This window comes from Panthera leo, chromosome C2 (assembly GCF_018350215.1).
Source record: "Panthera leo isolate Ple1 chromosome C2, P.leo_Ple1_pat1.1, whole genome shotgun sequence".
Taxonomy (NCBI): domain Eukaryota; kingdom Metazoa; phylum Chordata; class Mammalia; order Carnivora; family Felidae; genus Panthera; species Panthera leo.
The window spans coordinates 152,344,151-152,371,534 of record NC_056687.1 but is presented as its reverse complement, the minus strand read 5'-3'; the positions used below and the strand labels follow the sequence as shown (position 1 = coordinate 152,371,534).

The 27,384-nt window shown below is 47.3% G+C and overlaps 1 protein-coding gene across 7 annotated transcripts in view; it reads left to right on the top strand.

Annotated features, from left to right (window-relative positions):
- Nucleotides 1-27,384, top strand: part of CTDSPL (CTD small phosphatase like) — a 121,235-nt gene that overhangs the window by 60,226 nt on the left and 33,625 nt on the right. For all 7 annotated transcript variants that reach the window (XM_042954705.1, XM_042954704.1, XM_042954703.1 and 4 more), the window contains exon 2: nt 24,600-24,754. In XM_042954705.1, coding sequence (XP_042810639.1) covers nt 24,600-24,754 — 155 coding nt within the window. The remainder of the gene's footprint in view (nt 1-24,599; nt 24,755-27,384) is intronic.

The following is a 27,384-nucleotide window of genomic DNA, read 5'->3' as shown; positions in this document are numbered from 1 at the left end:
CAGGTTAGGGGCTAGAGGAAGGCCTGGCAGGTGTACGAAGCGAGGAGAGGTGGGGAGCAGAGGCAGAGGCAGGGGCAGGGAGGAAACCCGAAGCATACAGAAGGTGCTCCAGAAAGGACATATGCTCAGTATACTCAGTTTAACATGCATTTTTGCTCCGTTGAGTAAGAGAACAGACCTCAGGCCTGGAGCTCGAAGTTAGTCTCTGTCCACCCCTAACCAGCTCTGACTTTGCGCAGGTCACTTCATTTCTCTGTACCTTTAGTAAGGAAATGAAAATCTGCCTGGTATCAGGACACTGCTAACTTGGCAGAGCCCCTTTGTCCCCTGCGCAACCTGCCTTCATTGCTTGCTTCGTCAAGCCAAGGCTTTGCCAGCTCTGGAAGTCTCAATGTCTGCTGGGGCTGGCTGGGGTCCCTGTGGGCCCTGTACCTGTTCTCAGTGCCACGCCCCTGCTTCCAGATTGGCTCATTCCCTTTAGGGACACTTGTAGAATATTTCCCAAGCCTTCTTGCACTTAGTGTATTTCTTGGAGCATACCCCCCACCCCCAGCCAGCCTATAAATGTGGTTTGCCTCTCCCTAGGAATATCATCTGGGCTCCCGTTTCTAGAGGATTCTAACTTTATTCTGTCCTTCCAATCACATTCTGTGTTCATATCAACCAGTTCTCTTACTGGTTCTCCATCCCATGTTCCCTTGCCTGAATAAGATCACAGACAAATAGACTAAAACTTGTATTGCTTTATGGTGACTAGACATTGTATTCTTCAATTACGGTAGAGTTGTTTTTTGTTTGTCTTTTTGCACCAGGTGGGATCTTAGCTAAAGGACAGTGCCTGGAGCTTGGAAACCGTTTCAGTCATTCACCCAACAAACAGGAGGAATTATCAGTGATCGGGCCCTCTGCTGTTAGCCTGTCAGAATGGTGAAGAAAGTACTGTTTCTTCCCTCCAAGCTCCCGAAGGGGAAATAAGGCCTGTAGAACAAGTGGAGAGAACCCTAAGGGACACTGTGGGAGTGGCAGGAGCACCTTTTATTGTAATAGGATTTGTGTCCATGGGAATATTTGTTACTTAAAAGAGTATACATAAGGGGCGCCTGGGTGGCTCGGTCGGTTAAGCGTCTGACTTCGGCTCAGGTCATGATCTCACGGTCCGTGGGTTCGAGCCCCGCGTCGGGCTCTGTGCTGACAGCTCAGAGCCTGGAGCCTGTTTCAGATTCTGTATCTCCCTCTCTCTCTGCCCCTCCCCTGTTCATGCTCTGTCTCTCTGTCTCAAAAATAAATAAACGTTAAAAAAAATTTTTTTTTTTAAAAAGAGTATACATAATATAAAAATAGATAATGTGTGATATCCATTTGATGCATTAAAGCATTATTTGATGCTTTAAAGTTTGGAAACTGTCCTTTTCTATAGAAGAAGACACTCCACCGTGGATTCTGGACCCTTCGGAAACCGTACTTAGGGGTCTCACGATCAGAGGACCCTTGCTATTTCCAGGAGTCTGCTCCAAGAAGGGACCCCCTCACCTGAGAACATTCCAAACAGTTTCCTCAATGTAGAATTTAAAGCTTTTCCCTTCCCTGGAGAAACAGTAGTGGAATTTTGCCTCAAGTTCATAATTAACAACATGATAGAACAGAGTCTCTGAATATGTTTTCACCTCCATCTGTATTTTAAAAGTGAAGTGTGAGGTAGAGACCGGAATAGGAGTAGGTGGGGCAGGTGTGGAGGACAGTTTCCAGGGAGATTTGATGACAGTAGCTATTTGCTAATCCCAAAGCCGGTCCCGGAGAAGCTGGAGGGATTGGTGGGAGGCTGCAGTTTCAGGAGTTGGGGAATCAGTTAGCAGATGGGAGCCTGCAGCCGAGGGAGGGTCATCAGAGACCAAATGGGAGGGGGACCAGGGCTCCCCTTCTTCAGGGTAATGGGCTGGCCATCAGCCTCTGCCCTCCAGCTCCTGGAGGGCCTCAGGGAAGACAGAACGTGCTTGGCGGGGCCTCAGGAGAGACAGAACGAAGTTCAAACCGGTTTGCAGGGCATTCCCCTCAGTGAGTGAGCCCGGTGAAGGTGCCCACAGGGTGGTTGGAGAAGGGAGCTGGCCAATGCGGGCAGGAGCCAGAGAGCTCATTTAAGAGGGTGGAGAGTTCTTGAAGCCCTGAGGGTGATTCCTTCTTTCGGGCTCTGCTAGAGGCTTAAATAACACTCATATATTCTCCCCTAGTTCTGGAGGTGCGAAATCAAATCCATTTCGCTGGATGAGAGTCAGAGTGTTAGTAGGGCTGGGTCCTTCTGTAGGCTGGACGAGAGAATCTGTTTCCTGACCTTCTCTGGCTTCTGGGGCACCTGCGTTCTTTAGCTCAAGGCCCCACCCTTACTTTACTTCAGCCTTTTGTTACTTTTTCGCATCTCCTACTTCCTATGGTGACCTTCTCGGCATCCTTATGATTATATATAGGGTCCATTTGAATAACCAGGGTAATCTCCCCATCTCTAGATCCCTAATGGGATCGACTATGCTAGTTTCCTTTGCCAGAGAGGTTCCAGAGATCAGTATTCGGCGGGGAGTATCATTCAACCTACTGTAGGACAGAAGGGATTTAGCTAAATGGTGAGAAACCGTTTCTGGATGAAAGACAGGAATTCCTGTCTCCGCTTGAGGTCTTTGAGGGTGCGGTGTGGCACCCTGTCTTGGGGGCTGAACTGGCCGGGCCGCCAGAGCTGAGCTCCTCAGACATTCCCTCCAGCAGACGGAACGCCGCCCGGCCTGTGCCAGGTCTCGGTGAGACTGAGCACCACCGGGGCAGCTCTCTCCAGAGCCGACTCGTCTGCTCCTGGAAGCAGGGGTGTGAGCTGCGAGCACTGCTCAGGAAGGAAGCAGTCTTGTCTTCCTTCTGATTGGCAGGCTGGGCTGTTCTGTAGCTTTGCTCCCCCTCAGATCAGCTGTGCTTCCGCAGGCTGGGAACATCTGCCCCGGAGGTTTAACATCGGAGCGGAGGGCGGAGAGGCCCAGCTGGGCGCCCTGGCAGGAGGTGTGTGGGAGGCCCGGGCTTTTCCTCACTTGGGTCTGTGGATGGTCCAGGGCCAGGCACAGGGCATTTTCAACTTGGAAACATCCTCATAAAGAGTGGTATTTTCAACGAGCGACCTTTTTTGAGAGAAGACCAGCACCTGGTTCATGACCGCCGGTCCCTTTCAACCCTGCCCCCCGGTGCTTTCAGTCACTCGGGATTTAATGTGGATGCCTCCCACTTGCCATATGGACGGGGCAAGTATTTTGGCCTGATTAGCTCACTTAGGTGTAAGAGGACCTAATGGTTCTGCCCAGGTCTAGTCTCTTCCCTGCCCCAACTTCCATGAGCCCTGCTGCCCTCTGCATGTCTTAGCCCCGTGGGCCCGGCTCCAGCAGCCATGGATTTGCATCCATGACCCTCGGTCTCTGCCAGCCTCGGTGAACCAGAACCCTCATGACAGGAGCAGGAGAGCGGGGGAGCCGAGAGAGACCTCCTCAAACTTTCTCGCCCGTGATTTTCTCTCTCACATCCTCTGGAGGTGACCAGCACAGGGCCTTTATTTCCCAGGTAACAGAGTTTCCCTTGCCTGCGGAAAAGGATGTTGGGGACTGATGCTGTCTGGGATTCTTTGCACTGCTCACATCTGAGGAGTGGCTCTTCCTTCTGTGCTTGACTGGCTGGCGAAGCACGTGCCCCGTGGCACCGTCTTTTCCAGGCGGGACAGAGGCCGAGAGAGCGTGCGGGACCAGCGCCTGGCTGCTGGACACGTTTGACCCGTGCCGTGGTCGACGCACCCACACTTAGAGGCCGTGTTATAGGTAGTTGGGTGTCTGTGTGCCTGTCGCCTCCCACTAGCTAATATGGGTGTTTCCCCAGGACAGAGTCATTTCTTCATTTAACTGCCTTTAAGCTCTCGGTGCCTAGGCCGCATCTGGCACATAGCTGGTGTGAGAAAGCAGTCCCGACCCCTACAATGACCACCACCACCGCATGTACACAGTGCGTGCAACTTTTATGTTGATACGCAACTGTTACGACTTTCTGAGGCCTGTGAGGCCTTACCTCTGTGGCAAGTGAACATGCCCCCCGTAAGGCAGCGGTCATTACAACTCCTGATCGTCCTGGGACGGCGCGTTTCTTCTCTTTGTGCCCTGTTGTCTTGGGCCTTGCCTCTGGGGAGTTCACATGTGCTTGAGGACTTCTTCCCAGGCCATGGGGAATGAAGACCTCTGCTTGGGGGAGGAGAGGTATCCAGGGACAGTCCCGTGGAGGGGAGTGAGGGCAGCCACATCCAGCAGCCGCTGCAGGTTACTCCGTCCTGTCCTCAGACCTGCAGTGCTGTGGAGCGTAAAGGCCAGGCTCTGTCCCCAGACTCAGCCTGAGCGGCCTGAGAGGAGTGCCCCGAGGTACGTGAAGCGGCAGCCAGGGCCAGCTGGTTTCCCAGAGTGAAGTCAGCTCTCAGGACAGGAACTGGACTGACAACTCCCCATTGCTCCGTCCGTGGAGAGATTCTCCCGCCTCTGCCCAGGCTAGAGGATCAGGGTATTACCTTATTAAGGGAGCTAGCAGGCATCCTTGTATCTAGTGCCAGATAAGTCTTTACTAAATACGTTGCTACTCTTTTTCCTCGTAAAGGCAGCTCTGTTGAGTTATGGGTTAAATCAGCTTTTATGGGCACCTTATCCCTCTTTGTCACGCAGTGTTTATGGGATAGCGTTCCAGATCCCAGACAAGCGAGGCTGGTGAGCACAGCCTGCTCTCCAACCGGGGCCTTGCCACCTCCCGGCTTGGGGCGCTGAAGCATCTCTGTGGAAGGACCACCTCCAAGGCCATAGTCCAGCCCAGGCTCAGAGCCCGCAGGCCTGCAGGGCTCTCCCGGCCTCCGGCCATCTGATGAGCCAGGGCCGCATTTCCATCACAGACAGTAAGGGGTGAGTTCATGAAGCATCCTTACCACTTACCTTCTCTCCTGTAACATTACCGCAAGCCAGTCTGAGGCAAGTGGGCCCCCCGCCAAGGGGGGCTGTAAGCAGCAAAGAGCCTAACCACATCTGCATCTCAGAAGAGACTGCTCTGAAGGGGGGGGGGGGGGGGGCAGTGCAGAGAGACCTGTCACCAGTCAGGATGTGGCACAGGTCCCGGGGAGGGAGGAGTGGTGGCGTGGGCCACGATGACAGCTGAGCAGCCGGGAGAGGAGCCTGGGCCTGGCAGCGGGCGGACCGTGGGGGATGCGGATGGAGAAGCTGAGCTCACTGTCTGTGTTGCTGGTGTTCTTGAAGTGATAGTGATGTAGGCAACTGGAGGAAGGAACCCTGAGCTCTTCTTCTGGGGCACCCTGAATGCTGTGAAGAATTCCAGGGGACTGCATCCCAACGGGTAGTTCAAGCGTGTTCTTAAAATATCTGATCTTGGCAGAATGGAACTCTGTGTAGGAAGAATCACATGGTACTTCGTATTCCGTGTTCGGTCCCCAAAGTGTGGGGTTTATTTTGAAATACGTGGTTTAAGCATTTTTTATCTTGAGAGGTTTCTTGGGGTCGTTTGTTAATATTTTTTCCCGTTTATAAAGGTTATATACCCTAGAAGATTCCTGGTTAAGGAACAAGTAGCTAAAAAGATTTCTTGTGAAGTCACGCTCTTATGGAAATTAAAAATGTACAGTTAACAACTGTAGACTGTCAACAGTGACATTTAATGTGCATATTTCCATCTGAATTATTAAATGCTTAGCTAGTTGATGCGAACAAGCCTTCCAGGTATTCCTTGCTTTTCTCTCTTGTTTTTTAAATGAAACAACACACTTACAAAGCAATAGAAAATCCAGGCAATATTAAGTCACTTATTTAGGCTGTCAGGAAAACTACAACCGTAGGAAGGGAATGACACAAACATATGATTTGATGAAATTTCAAAACTAATCTGAAAACGTCTGTCCATATGCATGAGAGCTGATGCCTGTTTTCTTCAGATTGTCACAAGCACAGCCTCTCGTGTTTACCTTTCCCTTGTTAAAACGAAATGGGGGAGTTTCTGTGTTTGAAAACTGGGAACAAGGACAGCTGGTCTCTTGCCATATGCTTCAAACTGGCCCAAGGTGAAATTTTCCTCGTCTGGACATTCTTACGGTAGGAATTGAGAGTTCATCGTGATTCGTGCTGAAGCTGTTTCCATTATTTGGCCTGAGGAGAGAGAAGGAGCGCTGTGTGTCCTGTTTATGTGATGAAAATAAATTTCTCTGGGCCGGCCATTTGCTCTTTTGAACCTTGTGGTTGCTGTCCCACGATTGGGAGGCTTGTTTATCCATGCGAAAAGGGAATGCGAAGGGGTTATGAAGTCCAGAGTTGATATTTGGGAGACTGAAAAGGATGGATGGCCCCGTGCCAACAACTTTTACTTTTTACTTGGAGATTCCCCGGTATCGTAGTTACCGGCCTTTCCAGCAACGGTCTACAAAAGGGCACCGTGAGGAATTATCCCGGTGGGTAATGCGTAAAATCTTCTGGGCTCATGTTGATCTTCCTGCCTCCACAATTGCAAAATAACGACAAAAGTAAATATTTGGGACCAGGTTTATTTTGGTCAGACGAGTTCCAGTCTGGTTTCTAAAATTAGGAATTCTGCGGGATGCACGTGGTTTGGGGCATCCTGCCAGAGAACTTTGTCTCAGGGATGTACAGTTCTCTGATTTGTTGTTGCTTGCTTGGAAATGTGCATCCAAAGCTCCTCTCATGTCTGTCCATCTGTGCAGGCCCACCGCCGATGGTAGGAAGGCTCTACCCAGCTAATTTGGGTAGGCTCCCTCCCTCCTGTCCTCACCCCTGCTTAGAGGAGGATCTGAGCCTGCCGTCTGTCCTTCATACATTGCCAGACAGGCCTTCCAAGAGCACAGCTTTCCTCCTGTCACTGTCCCTCCTCAGAGCATTCACCTCCCCCCTCAAACACACACGCTGCCTTCGGGCTGAAGGCCCTCCCCACTGTGGTGCTATCTGGTGTGGGACATCCTCTGCCACCAGCCAAATTGGCCTCCTCGTTGCCCCTCGAACACACCGGCTACTTGCTTGCCCTTGTAACTTTCCGTTTCCCCCATATAAACGTCCCTCCGTATCCCCTCTGTCCACCTTTCCGGGCCCAGCAGCAGCCCCATTCCCCCCAGGAAATTGTTCTGTCCAAGGGAAACCTTAGCCAACCACTGTGGATACTTGCCTGCATCATCCGACGTTGTCGTGTTCCCTCAAGCCCAGGAGGTACTCAGGAGGCATTTCTGTGTAGCCCTCTCTTTGGGTGTCGGGCTCCCCCCCTCAGGAAGCTGTCCTATAAAAGCTGCCCTCCCACTGCTGGTTCCTCGGCTCGTCTTTCTCCTCCACGCAGACTCATTCAGCGCTTTGGAGGATGTAGTAAGGGCTGCTGTTATTCTGCACCTCTAACTGGGGCTGTGTTTGGGGTGGGAGGAAGGCCTCATTCACAGGGCCTTGCCTTCATCTGCCTTCTGGGGTAGAGTAGGAGTAAGCACGGCCAGCCTCGTGGGCGTGCCTCCTGTGCTTCACAGAGTGCCCCACGCTTGGTTTAATGCTCTGCAGTTACTGTCTTGAAATTCTTACTTTTTTAACAACGGGCCCTGCATTTTCATTTTGCACTGGGTCCTGCAAAGTAAGTATCTGGTCCTGGGAGTAGGGCAGATGCCGACAGATAACATAAGGTTATGGAGACATTCTAGAAGGAATGCTGGGTGGGGTATGTGCGGAGGCCAGTGAAGGGTGGGTAGCAGAATGGGAGAAAGAGAAGTGAAAGAGATACATCAGTTGTGAGGGGCCTTCCTTGTAGGGGTGACGGTTCTCCAAAGCCATGGGTGGTGACTTCACAGGACCTGCCTTTGACTCTAAATAGATTTATTTAAGTTCTTTCTTTTAAGTCCCTCTCTTTCACCTCTTTCCTGCTTTGCTTTGATCCACAACACTTACCACCATCTGACGTACTCTATACTTTACACGTTTATTTATTGTCTGTCTCTTCCCACTGGAACATAAGTAAGCTCAGTGAAGGCAGGGATGTTTGTGAGTTTTGTCCATGTAGAACACTACCCGAAGGACAGGAGACGCTAACTAAGCATGTGCTGGTGAATTCACTGCCCTCTGGGGGCTGACAATACTGTTAACTTGAGACCAGAAGGATGCCACCGAGGGGAGGTCTGTGAGGCCAGGGCAGGGTCACAGAGGAGACAGCAGGCTGGCTGACAGAAGGAAATTAAACAGTAACACAAGGTAAGTAGGGATAAAACTCGACGAGCCCAATTCAGCAGAGCGGCAGAGCGAGGAAGAGAGCTTCTCTGAAGCCGCGCCTGGGACCTGAGAGGAACGGCCGTGGTGGATGAGCTCACGGGTGTCCAGCCTGCGCAAGAAACACCATTATTTTCTTATTTCTGCCCCCGTCATGGACCCCATGTCAATGCCACCAGATAAGCTATTAGGGAATTAATTTTTGTTCTCATTGGTGAATAGAGACATAATTATTTAAGGTGATTTTTTCCCCCAGTTTTGAACCGGTATTTGGTATGATTGGATAGAGAGCAAGGTATAGGTACGGTTACACCTTAATTGCAGAACCAACGTAGAAGGCTCTTCCGGGTGAGCTGGCTTGCTGCTTTGGCTAGTGATTCTAATTAAGTACACTGGGAGAAGTTTGATCCAACGATAGCAGTTTTCAGTGGAATTTTACCGATGAATTGTGACTTTTACCCACAAGAACGAGCATTCCACAAGCAAATGCAGTCATTATGTCGAGGACGCTTGCAATGCTACTGCCCGGCGACAGGGGTGATGAGCCGGAGTGAACGAGCCCCACCACCCGCTTGGGTCCCCCGTAGGCCAGAGGGGGTGAGGCAGATACCCCATGGTGTGTTAGTCGTAATGATGGCGGGTAGAAAAGCGCACATAGACTCTGCAGTCTGGTGGCCTGAATACAAACTGCAGTTCAGCCACATGGTGGTTGTGCCTCCTTGAGTGAAGTCTAGGTGCCCCACTTCCTGGACTGCTAGAATGAGGGTGATGATGCCCGCGCGAGGTGGGGATTGCGCACTATCAGTTGTGGGAGCTGCTGGCACAGGGCAGGTGACGTTCCATCAGCGGTGGTCGTGGCTTCCTTCCGAAGCCACTCTTTTGGTTTAATGTGATAAAAAAGCAAAACAACACATACAACGTGAAATCTACCCTCTAAATGAATTTTAAGCGTGGGACAGCATCGTTGACTGTATGAATGGGGTTGCACGTTAAATCTCCATAGAGCTCGAGAGGTGAAAGAGAGGGACTTAAAAGAAAGAACTTAAATAAATCTATTTAGAGTCAAGGGCATCATCTTGCATGATGAAACTCTGTGCCCATTGAACAGCAGTTCCTTCTTTCTCCTCCCCCAGCCCCTGTCAACCAACATTCTACTCTCTCCTTCTGTGAGTTTGACTACTTTAGGTAGCTCATAGAACTGGAATCGTATACCGTATTTTTTTTATGTCTAGCTTATTTCAGTTAGCATCGTGTCCTCAAGGTTCACCCATTTGTAGCACATGACAGTGTTTATTTTTTTTACGGTTGAATAATATTTGATTGTATGTATATACCACATTTTCTTTCTTCATCCATTGTTGGACATTCTGGTCGCTTCTGCCTCTTGGCAGTTGTTAATAGTGCTGCAGTGAACGTGGGAGAGCAGATATCTCTTTGAGACCCTGTTTTCAATTTATTTGGATAAGTACCCAGAAGTGGGATTGCTGGATCATATGCAGTGATCTTTCTAATATTAAAAATACGGGACTTTGGGGTGGGGGGGGTTGCGCCTGGGTGGCTCAGTTGGTTGAGCTTCCGACTTTGGCTCAGGTCATGATCTCACGGTTTGTGAGTTCGAGCCCCACGTCAGGATCTGTGCTGACCGCTCCGAGCCTGGAGCCCGCTTCAGATTCTGTGTCTCCCTTTCTCTCTGCCCCTCCCCTGCTCACTCGCTCTCTCTCTCTCTCAACAATAAATGAACGTTAAAAAAAATTTTTTTTTAAATATGAGATTTTTAATTTGGGGGGAAACTTCCATATTGTTTTCCACAGCAACTGCACCATTTTACATTTCCAGCAACAGTGCACAGGTGTTCCAGCTTCTCCACATCCTCACCAACACTTGGTCTTTTCTGTGTGTGTGTGTGTGTGTGTGTGTGTGTGTGTGTGTGTGTGTGTGTTTAAATAATGGTCATCCTTACAGGTATAAGATAATATTTCATGTGCTTTTGATTTGCATTTCCTTGATGATTAGTGATGTTGAGCATCCTTTCATTTGGCCATTGTATGTCTTTTTTTGGTTGGTGTTTATTTATTTTTGAGAGTGAGACAGAGCACAAGTAGGGGAGGGGCAGAGAGAGAGGGAGACACAGAATCCGAAGCAGGCTCCGGGCTCTGGGCTGTCAGCACAGAGCCCAATGCAGGGCGTGAACCCTTGAACTGAGAGATTGTGACCTGAGCTGAAGTTGGACGCTTAACTGAGAGCCACCCAGGCGCCCCCATTGTATGTCTTTTTTAAGAGAAATGTCTATTCAAGTCTTCTGCCCATTTTTAAATTCAGATTATTTGTTTTGTTTGTTTTGCTGTTGAGTCATAGGAGTTCCTTACATATTTTGGGTATTAACCCCTTACCAGATACATGGTTTGCAAATATTTTCTCGCGTTTTGTAGGTCTGTTGATGGTTTCCTTTGCTGTGCAGAAGCTTTCTAGTTTGATGTAGTCCCGTTTGTCTGATTTTTGCTTTTGTTGCCTATACTTTTGGTGTCCTATCTAAAAAAATCATTGCTAAGACCAACATTTTTCCCTGTTCTCTTCGATGAGTTTTATAATTTTAGGTCTTAAACTTAAATCTTTAATGTACTTTTGAGTTGATTTTGTACATGGTGTAATATAAGGGTCCAGTTGTATTATTTTGCCTGTGGGTATACAGTTTTCAGAAATACCATTTGTTGAAGAGACTGTACTTTCCTCAATGTGTAGACTTGACTCCATTGTTGAAGCCCCTTTGACTACGTATGTGTGAGTTTATTTCTGGGCTCTCTGTTTTGTTCCATGAGTCTGTGTATCTGTCTTAATGCCAGCACCATACTGTTGGATAGCTTTGTGATATATTTTCAAGTCAGGAAATGTGAGCCCTCCAGCTTTGTTCTTCTTTCTCAAGACTGTTTTAGCTATTTGAGGTTCCATATGAATTTTAGGATTGTTTAATTCTATTTCTGCCAGGAAAGAAAAAAGGCCATTGGGATTTTAAGAGATTACACTGAATCTGTAGATTGCCTTGGGTAGCGTGAACATTTTAATAACATTAAGTCTTCAATCCATGAACACCTGCTGTCTTAGCATTTATTTGTGTCTTCTATACTTTCTTCACATTTTTTTTAAGTAGGTTTCACACCCAACGTGGGGCGTGAACTCATGACCCTGAGATCAAGAGTCACACGCTCTACTGCCTGAGCCAGACAGACTCCCCATGTTTGTGTCTTCTACAATTTCTTTCACCAGTTGTAGTTTTCAGTGTACAAGGCTCTCGTCCCCTTGATTAAGTTTAACCAAAAAAATGAAAAAACTTTTTTGATGCTATCGAAAGTGCAATTGTTTTCTTAATTTCCTTTTTTTCATTATTGGATTGTTTGTTGTAAGCAGGTGGAAACGCAACCGATTTGGACACATTGATTTTGTACCCAGCAACTTTGCAGAATTCATTTATTCGTTCTAGTAGTTTTTTATGGGATCTTTAGAGTTTTCTGTATATAAGATCATGTCATCTGTGAACTGAGATGGTTTTGCTTCTTTCTGAACAACTTAGATGCCTTTTATCTCTTTTCCTTGTCTAATTGCTCGGACTTTCACTACCTTGTTGAATCAAAGTGGCAAGCGGGCACCCTGCCTTGTTGCTGATCCTAGAGGAAGAGCTTTCAGTTTTTCACTTTGAGTAGGATGTTAACTATGGGCTTTGGGCGGGGGGAGGGGGAGGGGAAGAAACCATAGGAAATCATAGGAAAGATATGTTTAACTGTAGCATAATAACAACAGCAAAACTATGGGCTTTTAGTATATACCCTTTATTATATTGAGATTATTTTCCTTTAAGTTCTATTTTTTTTAGTATTTTATTATGAGATGGTGTTGAATTTTGTCAAATGCCTTTTTTTGCGTCTGTTGATGTGATCTGTGTTTCACTCTGTTAATGTAGTGTATCACGTTGATGGATTTGTGTGTGTTGAATCATCCTTGCATCCCAGGGATAAATCCCAGCTGGTCATGGGACATGATCCTTTTACTATACTGTTAAATTTGGTTTGCTAGTATTTTGTTAAGGATTTTTACATCTTTATCCATCAGGGATATTGGCCTGTGCTTTGCTTTTCTTGTAGGTCTTTGGCTTTGGTATCAGGATTGAAGATGCCCTCATAAAATGAGTGAAATGTTCTGACCTCTTTAATTATTGGGATGAGTTTGAGGGGAATTGGTATTAATTCTTCTTTAAATGTTTGATCGGATTCTCCAGTGAAGCCATCTGACCCTGGGCTTTTCTGTGTTGGGAGATTTTGATTATTGATTCAGTTTCCTTATTCATTATTGAACTGTTCAGGTTTTCTGTTTCTTCATGATTCAGTCTTGGTAGATTATGTGTTTCTAGAAATTTATCCATTTCTTCTAGGTTATCCAATTTGTTGGCATATGATGTTTCATAGTAGTCTCATAATCTTTTTTTATTTCTGTGATATCAGTTGTTAATGCCTCCTCTTTCATTTCTTATTTTATTTGAGTTTTCTCTTTTTTTTTTGTTAATTAGTTTAGCTAAAGGTTTATCAGTTTTGTTGATCTATTCAAAAACCCAACTCTTAGTTTCATTGATTTTTTTCTTTTGTTTTTCTAGTCTTTATTTTGTTTATTTCTGTTATAACTATTTTTTATTTCCTTCCTTCTGCTAACTTTGGGCTTGGTTTGCTCAACTTTGGGCTTGGTTTACTCTTGTTTTTCCAATTCCTTGAGGTATAAAGTTAGGGTGTTTATTTAATAACATTCTTCTTTTGTTTTTCAAGTTTATTTATTTATTTTGAGGGGGGATGGCAGGGCAGAGCGGGCGGGGAGAGAGAGGATCCCAAGCATGCTCTGGGCTGTCAGCCGGAGCCTGACATGGAACTTGAACTCATGAACCAGGAGATAGGACCTGAGCCAAAATCAAGAGTTGGACAGTTAACCGACTGAGCCACCCAAGTGCCCCATAATTCTTCTTGTTTAATGTAGGCATTTGCCACTCTAAACTTCCCTCTTCATACTGCTTTTTCTACATCCTGTAAGTTTTGGTATGTTGTGTTTTCACTTGTATTTGTCTCAGATATCTGTGATTTCTTTTTTGACCCATTGGTTATTCAAGTGTGTGTTGTTTAATTTCCACATATTTGTGAATTTTCCAAATTTCCTTCTGTTGATTTCTTGTGTAATTCCATTGTGGTCAGACAAGTTATTTGGTACGATTTCAGTCTTCTTAAATTTGTTAAAACTTGTTTTGTGACCTAATGTGTGATCTGTCTTGGAGAATGTTCTTTGAGTACTTGAGAAGAATATGTATGGTGCTGCTGTTGGGTGCAGTGTTTTGTACATGTCTGTTAGGTCCATTTGGTCTCTTGTGTTATTCAGGTCTTCTGTTTGTCTTTTCTCTAGATGTTCTGTCCGTTACTGAAATTTTCTACTATTAATGTGTCGCTGTCTGCTTTGCCCTTCATTTCTGCCCATGCTTGCTTCGTATATTTGTGTACTCTGGTGTTAGGTACATATATATTTATAATTGTTGTATTTCCAGTGAATTGACCCTTTTACCAGTAATGTTCTTCTTTGTCCCTAAGTATAGCCACTCTCCTCTCTTTTGTTACCATTTGCATGGAATATCTTTTTCCACCCTGTCACCTTCAGCCTATGTGTGTTCTTAAATCTAAAGTGAGTCTCTTATAGACGGCAGGTAGTTGGATCTTATTTTTTTGTCCATTCAGCCACTGTATGTCTTTTGGTTGGGGACTTTATTAACATGTACTGATAGGGAAGGTCTTACTATTGCATTTTGTTTTCTGTCTTGTAACTTGTGGTCTCTCGTTTTTCTTTTTAGCTGTCTTGTGTGTCAATGACTTTTTTGTGGTGACGTGTTTTTAATCCTTTCTCATTTTCTTTTGTGTCTCGTCTATAGGTATTTTCCTTATTGTTACCATGGGAGTTGTATAAAGTATCTTATAGTTACAACAGTCTATTCCAAGCTGATAACCAAGGCCACTTTTAATCTTGGCACAATTTTAAGGAATAAGGTACAACAAATGGATTGTTTAAACTTTTTCGTTTTAACCTTCCTTTAATTACTTTAATGGAATTAACTAGAGTTAGTGGATGTATATTTCATGAGCCTAATGCAACCAAATCCCAATGGTATTTTTTTTTTTAGAACTTGATAAAGTGATTCTGACATTCATCTGGAAGCATAAAGGGTTAGACTATCCAAGAAATTTTCGAAAAAAATATAATAAACGGGGACCAGTACTGTTAACTATAAAATAGTGTATCTGCAGTAGCAAAGCTTTGTGTTACGGGCACAAGCAGAGGACTGGAGGGGAGCAGAGAGGGATGAAGACAATGCCCCACTCAGTGTATGAAGATGAATTATTTAATAAATATTATTAGGATATTTACCTTTGGGGGGAAACTAGGTAGATTTCATATATCCTACTATGTACAGAATAAACTCCAAACAGATAAAATTTTTACTTCAAAGACACTTTAAACTGAAAAAAGAACTAGAAGGTTGGCGGGCCGGGGCGGGGGCGGGGCGGTGGCATGCCTAGATGGCTCATTCGGTTAAGTGTCTGACTCTTGATTTCGGCTCAGGTCATGATCTCACGGTTTGTGAGTTTGAGCCCTGCATTGGACTCTGTGCTGACAGCATGGAGCCTGCTTGAGATATTCATTCATTCATTCATTCTCTCTCTCTCTCTCTCTCTCTCTCTCTCTGCCCCTACCTTGCTCGTGTGCTCTCTCTCTCAAATAAATAAACTTAATTAAAAAAAAAAACTAAAAGAAAATGTAAGTGAATAGTATATCATATTAGGGTGGGAAGAAATCAGTTAAAAAATCATTTGATGGGGCACCTGGTTGGCTCAGTTGGGTGACCGACTTCTGCTCAGGTCATGATTTCACTGTCCCTGAGTCCGTGGGTTCGAGCCCCGCGTTGGGCTCTGTGCTGACAGCTCGGAGCCTGGAGCCTGCTTTGAGTTCTGTGTCTCCCTCTCTCTCTGCACCTCCCCACGCATGCTCGGTCTCTCTCTAAAAAATAAACAAACATTAAAAAAAATCATTTGATTTGACTCCCTAACAACTTAAAACTTCTGCACATCTACAACCACCGTAAAAAACAAAAGGCCTAAAACAAACTGAGACTATTTCCAACGTACAGAACAGTCCCAAGGATTATGTCTCCAATTTGGACAAAGGAACTCTTAACAATCAAAGAAAAAAGTGGAAAAATAGGCAAAAAATATATAAGCCCAGTTCTCAGAAGCAGTAGAAATGGTCAGAGGCATAGGAGAGGTCACAGAACTCGGAGGTCGGAGGGCGATTGCGGAAATGCGCATGAAAGCGACATTGTTGCCATTTCTACCTTGCAGACGGGCAAAGGCTGTTTAAAGTCTCTGTGTTGGCACAGCCTCCGGGGGACACCCCACGGGTTGGGGGTGCACCGCGACGCCGCCTCTCTAGGCAGCAGATGGTCCGCAGGATCTGGAGGCTCAACATTTCTTCAAAGACTTTGGTCCCAGCGATTGCACTTCTAGGAATGTCTTCTAATAGGATAATCAGACACATAAAATTATGTACACTTCCTCGCTGTAGTATCATTTTTCATGCTTCTTACTCATTATAATGCATGGTACATTACATAGAATTTCCACTTTAATAGGGGGTACAAAATTCAAAGGCTACTGAAAGGAAATGGAGTGAAAAAGCATTCTCCCTCCCTCCCAGTTCTGTCCTCCATTTCTCTCCCATGGAGCAACCAGTTGCTTATAAATCCTTCCAGAGCGACTTTTAGCGCAGGTAAGAATGTACACGTGATTGTGCTTTTTAGTTTGTTAATTTGTTTAACTTTGAAGGTCTGTGGTAGCACACTATCTGTACCATATGTACGTTGCTTTTCTCATTTAATAAATCTCCGAATGTGTTCCATTAGTAGTAGGCAATATAGTACAGAAGTTAAAAAGCACGCATTAGTCGGGTTGGAACAAACACTACTGTTTATGAGGTAGGTCATCTTGGACAAGTTTCTTAGCTTCTGTGGGCCTTAGTTTCCTCATCTATAAAAGGAGTATAGGATTAGCTCTTACCCATAAGATTACCGAAGTGATTCGGTGACTCACTATATAAAGTGCAGGAATAGCAACTGGCACATCTTACATAAGTCTTTGCTACCATCAGTGTGCATAGAGCTGCAGCCTTTTAACAGCTGTATAATACTCCACGCCAGGGATCTATTCCACTTTGTCCCATATTAGTGAACAACTAGATATTTCCTAACATTGCTGTTGCAAACAAATTGCAGCATTTGTTGTGACACTTTAAAAAAATTTTTTTAAAGCTTATTCATTTTTTGAGAGACGGAGACAGAGCACAAGCGGGGGAGGGGCAGAGAGAGAGGGAGGCACAGAATCCGAAGCAGGCTCCAGGCTCCGAACTGTCAGCCCAGAGCCCAACGCGGGGCTCGAACTCACAAACCGCGAGATCATGACCTGAGCCGAAGTCGGACGCTTAACAGACTGAGCCACCCAGGCACCCTTGTTATGATCCTTTTTTAAAGGAAACAGCATAAATGTCCAAAGTTAGTTTAATTATGGCACAGTATATAGGCACACATATGCAATATAGCCCATCAAAGTAATGATGTAGAAGGGTACCACATATGCAAAAATGTTCCCATATATTTTTTAAGTAGAAACAAACATTTTTAATATTTATTCAATTGTTTTCCATTATTAACATGAAGTAGATTATAGAAACTGGAAAACCATAGAAAAGTATAAAGTTAATAAAATAATAATTGACCCAGCCCTATGATCCAGAAATTGCCATGCTTACCGAACGTATTGGTGAATTTTAACCTCTCTCTGAAGATTTGCACCAATTATTTCCTAGGAAACAGAGGTTGCCACTTTGATTAAAAACATCTGGGAGCTGAGAGTTGGATTCCTCAGATAGGTTGGCGAGACGTGGGGGGCATAGGTGAAGCCGGCTTGGAGGAGGAGGCTTGCTGTGGACAGGAGGGCTTCCCAGGAAGCAATGTTGCTTGAGCTGACCTCTCTCTGAAGAATCACAGGCGCTGTTCCTTTTTGGTAGCATCCCAGAAATGCTCATCGTTCTCTGTTTTGTCTCATACGTACACTCATTCAGTAAACATGTGTCACCGCGGGCCCGTTCTGTACCAGCACATTTCTACGTCCGAGGGGCTTGGGCACGAACAAGATGCGTCGCAAGCTTGTGCGCCTGGAGCCTGTGTTCCAGATCTTGTCCAGAGACACCTGACAAGGCTGAAGACATAAGGAATGTACAGCACCAAGAGGTTTCACCTGCCAGTGACCATGAGCACTTTTCCACGCTCTTCCCAGTGGCGTTTTTTGTGGCTGCAAGGTTTTCTGTCCAGCTGGTACGCATTAGTTTAATTAACCGTTCCCACTCTGCTGGGCGTTCGGATGGTTTGCGGAAGACTTCATGGTCTCCGACACATCGCTCGCCTGCTTTTCAAACGGATCGTTCCAGTCTCCAGCGTGACCAGCAACGTGTGAATGAAGGTGCCTCTGCCATCAAAATCTTACCGCCATCGGCTGTGTTTTTGTGTTCGTCATTTCTGTTCATTGAATTAACAGGCACAAAACGGAGCTTCATCGTTTCAGCGTTCATTTATTTAATTACCGTTAAATTTTAACCTTTACTTCCTCTTAAGTGCATTTTCTGTTTGAGTCCTTTGTTCTGTTACTTCTTTTGGCTCTTGCTGTGAAAAGCGGACTCTGTACAGGGACGGCTGAGAGCTCCGCTTCTGGACTCCCCCAGACCTGGTTTCTCTCCAGCCCTGTTACTTAGGAGCCGTGTGGCCTTGGGCCAGGGGTCTGGGAGGTGCTGAGGCGAGGAGGGCATTCCCAGCACAGGGGCACTCCTTGGAAGCTAAGTCACAGAGAGTTTGCCTGGGTGCGTCCGAGGCACAGTGGACCCACTGTGTCTGGACTGACCTCATAGGGCTACCACAAGTATCCCTGGCTCACTGTGGAATTTTCTCAAGTGTGGCCTTTGGCGTGATGACAGGCAGCACAAGGCCTCATATCAGCTTTTTCTCCCTGGAAGTAAAACCCAAACCCAGAAGAGTACAGAGGAGCGAGGCAGGGAGGGCTAGTGGGAAGGCTGGAAGCTCTGTAGTCGGGCTGCTCTGGCTTTGAACCCCAGCACCCTCACCGCACAGTTGTAAGTACTCCGAGTCTCGGCCTCCTCGTCGGAAAACCGGGTGTCATCTCTGCACCGCACGCTGGGAAGGCCAGCCACGATTTATGTCAAGGGCCCCCGGCAAAGGAGGCGGCAGCTGATGAGGGCTGTTAGGAGCCAACAGGGAACAAGCGAGACATCCTACCATCATGGAAGGATGACATCGGGACTCCTCCTGCCCAGCCTTTAGTCACCAGCCCCTGCTCCTCCCCTGGATTCCTCACGGGTAGTGCCGCCCCCGCCCGTCGTGGGCTGTAGTGGGAAAAGAGCGATCAAAGGCACGTTTCTTCCAGAGGGCCGGGTGCAGTTCCCAGGGGAAATTTATCACTTGGAAATTGGAGAGGGACCGACTGGGTATCTCAGAAGGTGACCCTTTTGGTGACTAAGTCCTTTTTCTAGGAGAAAAGGATGTTTGGATGCTCAGTAGCCACATCTGCTTTTGAACTCTGTACGGTCTGTGCCCTGGCCTCTCCCCACCCCAACAGTCCCCCCCCCTTACCCTCCTATTATTCAAACAGAGGAAAGTTGTGTTTGTTGACCACTCTTTCGGGGTGGGAAAGGAATGTAATGTATGCATAGACTGCCCAGAATTTCCTGTTAGACACCCACTCCAAACCACGGCCCTGGGCTGCATTCCAGAGATTTGCAGCCCAGTCCTACAAGAGAAGAAAGGGTGCATTCATTTAAACGCCGGCAGCCGGCGAGAGGAACCCCCCCCCCCCCCCCCCCCGCTCCCAACTCGAAAAAAGGTGTCTAGCTTGTTCCCTAGTAATACAGTTGTGAATCCAGCTGCGTGGGCTCTTCAGGGTGTGCTCTGACATCCCCACACGTGAAGAAGCGTTTTTTCCTTGGGAGACTCTGGTGTGCACTTTTGCACCCTTAACAGCACCGGTGTCCATGCTGATGCTTGGACATGTTTTTAATGTTCTGCTGTGAATACTCAGACGCTACAAAGCTGCTGTGGAATCCTTTCTTGATTCTGCTCTTGCAACAAGAAAGAAGCTAGCATGGAGGGCAGGTGTTGGTGCTTTGACACATTAGCAGTAGATGTGGTGTATCAAGTCCGTTTTCTCCTAGAAACTCTGTGGTGCTGGGTCTTTGGCACGGAGGCCGGCTTGGCACTGTGAGAGTTAAAGGCCAACCTTTGTTGTCTGTAGCTGCCAAGATGCAGTTCCTTGGCTTGGGGAGAAACCCGAATGACTTGGGATGGATTGATGGTAAGTAGCAAACACTTCGACCAACCAACGTTCCCGCTTCTCTGAGCTTCATCCTGAACTACTCTTCTGACTGTGTAGGGGTGTGTTTGGGGCAGTGGGAGTTTCAGGTCAGATGTGAGATAAGGACAGGTGGGTGGGGTGTTGACAAAGACAAGTTACGTGAAGCTCGGAGTTGGTGTAGACCCAGGAGGTTTTGGTCCTGAGACCAGGGGTTCGGGAAAGAGCCAGGGCCTCCTCACGGCTGTAACCCAAACCAGGTCAGAACGCAAGAACGGTTTAAGGGCCCGGGTTATGTGGCATGGGCTGCTCCCACACTGATGGAGAAACACTGGCTGCTTGAGGGGCAACAGCTCAGTTTCTGGATGCAGGAGGGAACCAGTTAGGTCAGGAAGTATCAGCGGAGGGCTAGAAATGCCCGTCTTGGCCTGTACATACCAACTGGCTGTGGATTCACTTGCACCCTCCATGCGTTGGCATAAACACCGTTTGATAGCTCCTCGGACCCGTCCCCTTCATCCCACCAGGGGACCGAACCGCACTGTCTGCCTCGGTGGGCTTTGCCCAGACATTTCATGTGTTTAATTATAACATTTTCTTTCTAACCGGATTTCATATAAGAGTTCCTAGAAAAGGCCTGAGCCCTAGGCCTTTATTTTAAGCTTCACATGGGGAGCTGCTTTTTATTTGTTTAGTTTCTATGATGATGATTATTATTATTATACAAAGAAACTTTGGATAGGAAGTAAAGTTTTAAGGAGCTACGTCAAGTTCTAAGTTTAGAATTCACATAACCAAAACCAAAATGGTTCTGCCTACGTGTTTTTTCATAAAGCCAGGCTGTTTTCGTAAGGACTGTTGTCTGGATACACGCTAACTTCCGAATGTTCACAGGGAGACGTTGCTCAGTACCTAAATCGATCAATCTCTTCTTGCTTGTATCTTAAGCTGCCGGTAGATCTTCTCTCTTGAGCACCACACGTGCTTTACAAACACGCGTGTTTTTGCTGCATCCACACAACAGCCCTGCAGACGTAGGAATGAAGTGGTGTAGCTTAGGTAGATGAAGTCACACTGGCTGACGCGTGGCAGGGAGGGACTCAAACCCCAATAATCACTCCACGGCCCATTTTCTCTCCGTGTAATTTATCTTTTTTAATTTTAATTTTTTTATTTCTTATTTCCATGTAGCTTGTACTTAAAGTCAATTTTGGGGGCACCTGGGGGGCTCGGTTAAGCCTCGGCTTCGGCTCAGGTCAAGATCTCACGGTTCGTGGGTTCAAGCCCCGCGTGGGGCTCTGTGCTGACAGCTCAGAGCCTGGAGCCTGCTTCGGATTCTGTGTCTCCCTCTCTCTGCCCCTCCCCTGCTCATGCTCTCTCTCTCTCTCTCTTTTTCTCAAAACTAAACATTAAAGTCAATTTTTAAGTAAGAAATTTCCATTCTAGGCTCTTTACCCAAAACGGTCCACATCTCTGATTTGCAGATACGGTATCCTGGAAATCTTTGATATGGATTGATAGCCTGTATCAGTCCATTTAAAATTTAAGCTCGGTGGTTCCAGTCGCAAGGTCAAACCGTGACATTTGCGGTACAGATCTGCTCGTGCCGCTCCCCATTTCCATAGAGCCAAATGCAGACTCATCGCATGGTTTACAAGGCTGTCGTCAACCACGTCCGCACCCCCTCGCCACTGCTCTGACTTCTCAGATACCTCGTGCTGTCTCTCACATCAGGCCCTTTACCAATGGCTATCTCCCCACTTTCCTGCCCCCTCCAGCAATTTTATGAAACCGTCAGCCCAGCTCAGAAAGCATTTCTTCTAAGAAATCACTCCTACCCACCCTCCAGTTGGGACTGTGTGCCCTGTGCTGCCCATCATAGCAAGACGCAAACTGTACCAGAATCTCTTGTTCGGTGTCTCTCGTGCTAGACGTGAGCCACGTGAGGTGGGGACGGTGCCTGTGTGGTTCACCAGTGTTTGCACACCACCTCGACAGGGAGCTTACGTTTCCAGGGATAATCTTTTCCATCGCAAATAACATAAACCCAGAAAAACAGGTAATTTATTCTCTTCTATAACTCAGAATCCCGGGAAGGATCTGGTTTTAATGAAACCACGTCCCCAGATGGTGTTGTCGGAGATTCGTCCCTCTCCATGTCTCAGCCGCTTTTTCCTCCGTTTTGGCTCGTCCTCGGGTAGGTGCTTCTCACGTGGTGGCCAGAGCCACCAAAGGCTCCAGGTTTACGTCCTACCCATTTGGCAAGCCAGCAAAAAGAGAATATCCTTTCCAGTGGCTGTAGCGTGGATCCTGGGGCAGACTCTCCTTGGCCCACGTTGGGTCAGGTGCCAGTCAGTCACGTGGCTCGAATTGGCCGGGCCTTGGTAATGGACGGAAAGCAGCTTGGGGCGGGAGAAGGCCGTAGGATTTTTAGACCCGGCCAGTCAGCATCCTGAGCCCTTTCAGAACTAAGTGCCAAGGAGGGGTGAGGCTGAGCAGCTCCATTCATTTCCCCCACTGGCCTGGTTTTGAGAGCACCAGACAAGTCCAAGAGTGTTCAGGAAATTAGACAGCCCCCAGCCTCCCAAAGCTTCCTGTAGGCCCTAGAACAAACCTTGCTTAGTGGGAAGAGGCCCGGCTCCTCCCTCAGTGTGGAAGCGAGGCCACTTTGGGCTGCTTCACCTCCTGGTGCAGAGAAGGGAAATCCTGAGCGGGCTGCCACTTTCCTTTCAGGGTGATGGCCTCCCCGGGGACTCACTCCTGCAGCTCTGTTTGTGGCTTCTACATGGTAAGCCATCTAAGGGTAGAGATTATGAGTAGCTCGCCATCTCCAGGTTTAGGATTTTTTTATCCTGTAAGTTAGTCTGTTAATTTGTTTGTTGGTTGTGGGGAAGACGTATATGACCCGAGGATGAAAATGGGATCTGGGGGCTGCGGGTGCTTTTTGCAAAGCTATGTACTGCCCTGCTTGGGCATCAGCTGCTCAGTGTCCCTGGGACATAAACAGATAGCGTGTTTACTTGCAGAGAAATGTGCCATTGGCCAGGGAAGAGACCGCTTTTCTTTTTCTTCCCCTGACTAAATTATTTGAGTGTGGCATAAAAACAAACACCATGAGTTTATCGCAGTCTTTTCTCCCCCCATTTGGCATGTTCCCTCCTTGATCTGACCTGATCGGTCAAGACTGTCTTCAGCATGGCACATGGACTTTGGAAACAGGCCCCCTTGGGTTCAGATCCTGGCACACGCGGTTACTAGTTGTATTTCCGCCGCGGTGAGATGGAAACCGAGGTGTTGATCTCCTTGGGTAGCCGTGCGGGTCACCTGAGATGAGAACTGAGAAGCAGTGGAATTCAGAGGGCTGGCCCCCAGTGAACAGTGGTCACTGTCCCTTCCCCACACTGCTGCTTGGAAGGCCTGTGTGCCTGGAGGTCCCCGTGGCCGGGCCTGGCCTACCGTGGGGGGCCCCGGGTAAGAAGACGGGGGTGCCCTATGACATGCACCCAGCCGTTCTCAAGGAAGATAAAACAGCCATCATTTCCAGGGGGTTACGGTTCTAAAGCTCATCATTAGCAAATCAGGACCTTAACCTCACACTTACTTGGCCACTCGCCCACGCCTGTCCATGCCTGTCGAGTTGCTGGCAAAGACAGTTTTTCAGTCTTTTCTCAGAATCTCCATGTGAATGCGTTTGGTTTTGCCGCTGGCAGAAGAGTACCCCAAGACTTTTAGCAGAAGTTTGGTGATCTCACGACGGGGAAGGTGGTGCACAAATCACTTAAGTACAGAAAAAGGGGATCGTGCCAAAACTGCTTTTCGGGATAGATAAACTCCAACAGTTACCACGCGGACTCAGTGATTTCCTACGCTGGTACTTTCCCCATTAACCCTAAGCACAGGCCCTTTGTGGCCTCTGCCCAGAGTACGTTGACCCACCCAGAGGTGGTTTGTGGTGGGACAGCCCTGGACGCATTCCCAGGCACTGCTCCTGCCCCTCCAGGTTGTCAGTCTCCTCCCCTGAGGTGTGTTTTTCGTTTTATTCTCATTTTTGCCTTTGATTTCTGACTTGCGGCAGCTTGTCTTGAGGCCCAGATAACAGAAAAGATAACCTCACTCCCTCCGGAGGGACAGGACGGGCCGGGGAGCGAGTCCATGGCACAGGGTCGCCCTGGGCTTCAGGAAGAGGGACTCTGCCCTGGCCAGCCCTGCCCCGGCCGAGCGCGTGTTCTCTGTCCCACATCTGCTGTTTGTGTTTTAAGTGCAATGGAAGACTTCAGTCCTCCCATCAGTTACTTGACAGACGGCAGAGTTTAAGAAAGGGTCTTCATGCCCTCACACATCTTATTTCTTCATGAGGTCAGGGTTGGAGTTAGGAGTGTCCAAGGACCTAGCTTCAAAGTGACTCTTTCTTGGCACCCTGCACAGAGTAACGCTGCTCGGAGAGTGTCGAGTCTGACTTGTGCCTGAAAGGATCTTTGTTTTGGAGTAGTGCTTAGTCCTGGGTCGGGAGACTGTCTCCTGGGTTCAGGAATGCAGATGGGGCCTGACCCTGAGGCTGGGTCAGTTAATGAGCAAGCAACCCCCACCGGGCTGAGGTCAGAGGAGTTCTGTCGGCCGGCAGGCTTGGACCTCCATCGACCAGCTGGCCCTCGAGGATTCGCATGTTGAATAACAATCCTTGGGCGTGACTTCCCGGGGCCCCTCATCTTCTTGTGCTGAGTAGGTCTCCTGGTTTGGGGGCTCTGGGGGGGCAACTGCACGTTCGAGTTTTCGCGTTGCATTACGGCCACGAGTACGTGCTGCAGTTGGCCGCAGTGTGCTTTTCTCTTTCCAGCATCCCAGTGCAACGTCAGCTTGAAGAAACAGAGGCACCGTGGCATCCTCAGCTCCTTCTTCTGCTGCTTCCGTGATTACAATGTGGAGGCCCCACCAGCCAGCGGCCCCAGTGTGCTTCCGCCGCTGGTGGAGGAGAACGGTGGGCTTCAGAAGGTCAGTGCTGGAGGGGACCTGTGCACTCAGCAGAGCCCCAGGAGCTGCAGGTCTGTCCCCCCCCCCCCCCGGTGAATATCCTGAATAAGAGCCTGGGATAGCATGTGTGCAGCCACTCACCGTACAGCCCTGAAATTTCCACAAAAGATCATGTGTTTTGTCAGAGGATGGGTCAGTCGTTCCCATTTAGCAGACGGAAGAACATATTTGATGAGAGTTGGAAGAATCACTTCACATTTTTATAACATTCTGTCTTGGGAAGTCGGCTGCGTTGAGATGGAGAGTTAAAGAACCAGTAGCAGAGAGAGAAATGGGAAGACAAATGAAGACACAGAGGCATGGGAAAGAACCAATACTAAGTATAAATGGATTCAACTACCTTGTTTAATAACACACGTATTTCTTACACGTTCTTTTATATGCAGCAGATGAAAAATCCTAAGTCAGATTTTCACAGTACATAAAGAAAAACTAGACTCCGCCCACATGCTGCCTAGTGGACGTATCTGTCCTAAACAAAGCGACTCAGAACAGTTAAAAGGGTGAATAGAAAGATACCAGGCAAGTAGAAGGGAAAAGAGAGCAGGGATTACAACGTTAATCTCAGTCGAATTAGACTTTCAGGTAAGAATCACTGCAGGAGGCGAAGAGGGATTATTCACTGTGAAGACAGTTGAGATTTTGAGGACGCAAAACCCGTGAAACTTCATGTTCCAAATAATGTGAGCGAAGGACATGAGCAGGCATGTCACAAAATAGGAAACATAGGCCAGTAAACGTGAAAAAATGTTCAGTATGGCTGTTAATCAAAGAAAAGCAAACCAAAGTGTTGAGATAGCCCTTTCCACTTATCGAATTATTGAGGATATTTGTAAAAATATTTGGATTCGGAGGAGGGTAGTGACAAAGGGGTTAGACGATATAAATCAGTTATTCGTAGCCATGTTAATTGGTTACAACTTTCTGGAAGGAAATTTAGCAATATAATCTTAAAGCCTAGAAATTATTTATTGGCATAATTATGGATTATTGAACTACAACACACTATCCAACACAGATCATAATGCTGCAAAATTGTAAGCAACCTAATGATCAACAATAGAAAATAGAAAACCCATAGAATAAGCCTATACTCAAATAGTATGCAACTATTAAAAATTACCTCTCGTAGGGGCGCCTGGGTGGGTGGCTCAGTGGGTTAAGCATCCAACTTTCGATTTTGGCTCAGGTCATGATCCCAGGGTCATGGGATCGAGCCCAGTGTCAGGCCCTGCACTGAGTGTGGAGCCTGCTTATGATTCTCTCTCTCCCTCTGCCCCTCCCCCCAACTCATGCTTTCTCTCTCTCTGTCTCTCAAATAAATAAACAAATAGGGGATGAAAGACTTCAGTGTAGCAGGTGAGTATAAGTATATGTACATAGTCCTACATGCACACACAGGCATTCAGAAGACTAGAATGATATATGCCGAAACATGAAGAGACTATCTCATACTGGTGGGATTATGTATAGGATTTTCTCCCCTCTCCTGTGCTTCATTTCTTGCTCTCTTTTTTCTTGTAGCTTTTCCCACTTTTCACAAAACAAGCTGAAATTACTTTGGGGACTAGAAAGTAAATTATTTTTAAAGTACACATGAATGGAAGGAGAAGGGTTCTGGGAGGATGACAGCCTGAGCACGTGGCTCCCACCGTTGAAATTCTCTCTCCGGATAAACCCGCTGAGCCTGCCAGTGGAATCCGGAAAGCGCAGTAAGGCTTCTGGTTTTCCTGACATCTCCAGGGGAAGGAGCAGGCGCGGGATTCATCCTCTCTGAGCCTCAGTGAGAAGCAGGAAGCCGCCAGCAGAGGAAAACGCTTGCCTCTCTTGGGGTCCCAGGACAGAGACTTGAAATGGATGGTCCCACGAGGTCCACCGGCCAGCAAGAGCTGTGGATCCCCTCGGAAAGGGCCCGCACTACCCACTTGATGTGTGTGGTCCTTGGAGGGGCTGTACTGATGAGCTGAATTGCTTTCACTTCTTGTGCCCTAAAGCAGCCCACTGGGCGCAGAGACTTTCTTCCTGTCCTTGTGGTTTGTCGGTTTGGGCTCTGCTGGACCACAGAAACATTGCTCCTTGCCGGACCTGGCAGTGCTCCCTCGTTTGCCACTGCGGAGAAGGTCCAAGTCGAAAAAGTACACTATGAGGCTCCCACTGAGGTGGAAGCAACAGAAGAGACAGAAGAGAACTTTAGTAGGCAACTCAGGAAAGGATACGTCAAGAAACGAATTTCGAGGACAAAAGTAACGTCTAGAACTTAAAAAAGAAATCCCATGATTTCTAAATATAAAAACTTAGTAAACAAACTGAGAAAAAGGAGAATGAGGGTGGTCACTGCTGAGGCCGGAATTAATGTTCTAGAGCAAGTGGAGAAAATATCTTTCAGTTCAGACCAGAAACACAGAGATGATCATTGTGGGAGGAGGGGGGAAGGGTAGGAAGAGGCATCGAGGAGAGCTAACCTGCAAATAGGCGTGCCAGGAAGAGAAAAGGTAGTAGAAGGAATTTTTCTTGAGCTGAAAAAAAGTATGAATATGTAGATTGTAAGGGCTTTTACCAAGTAAGTATACAGTGAGATGAGTGGGGCAGGT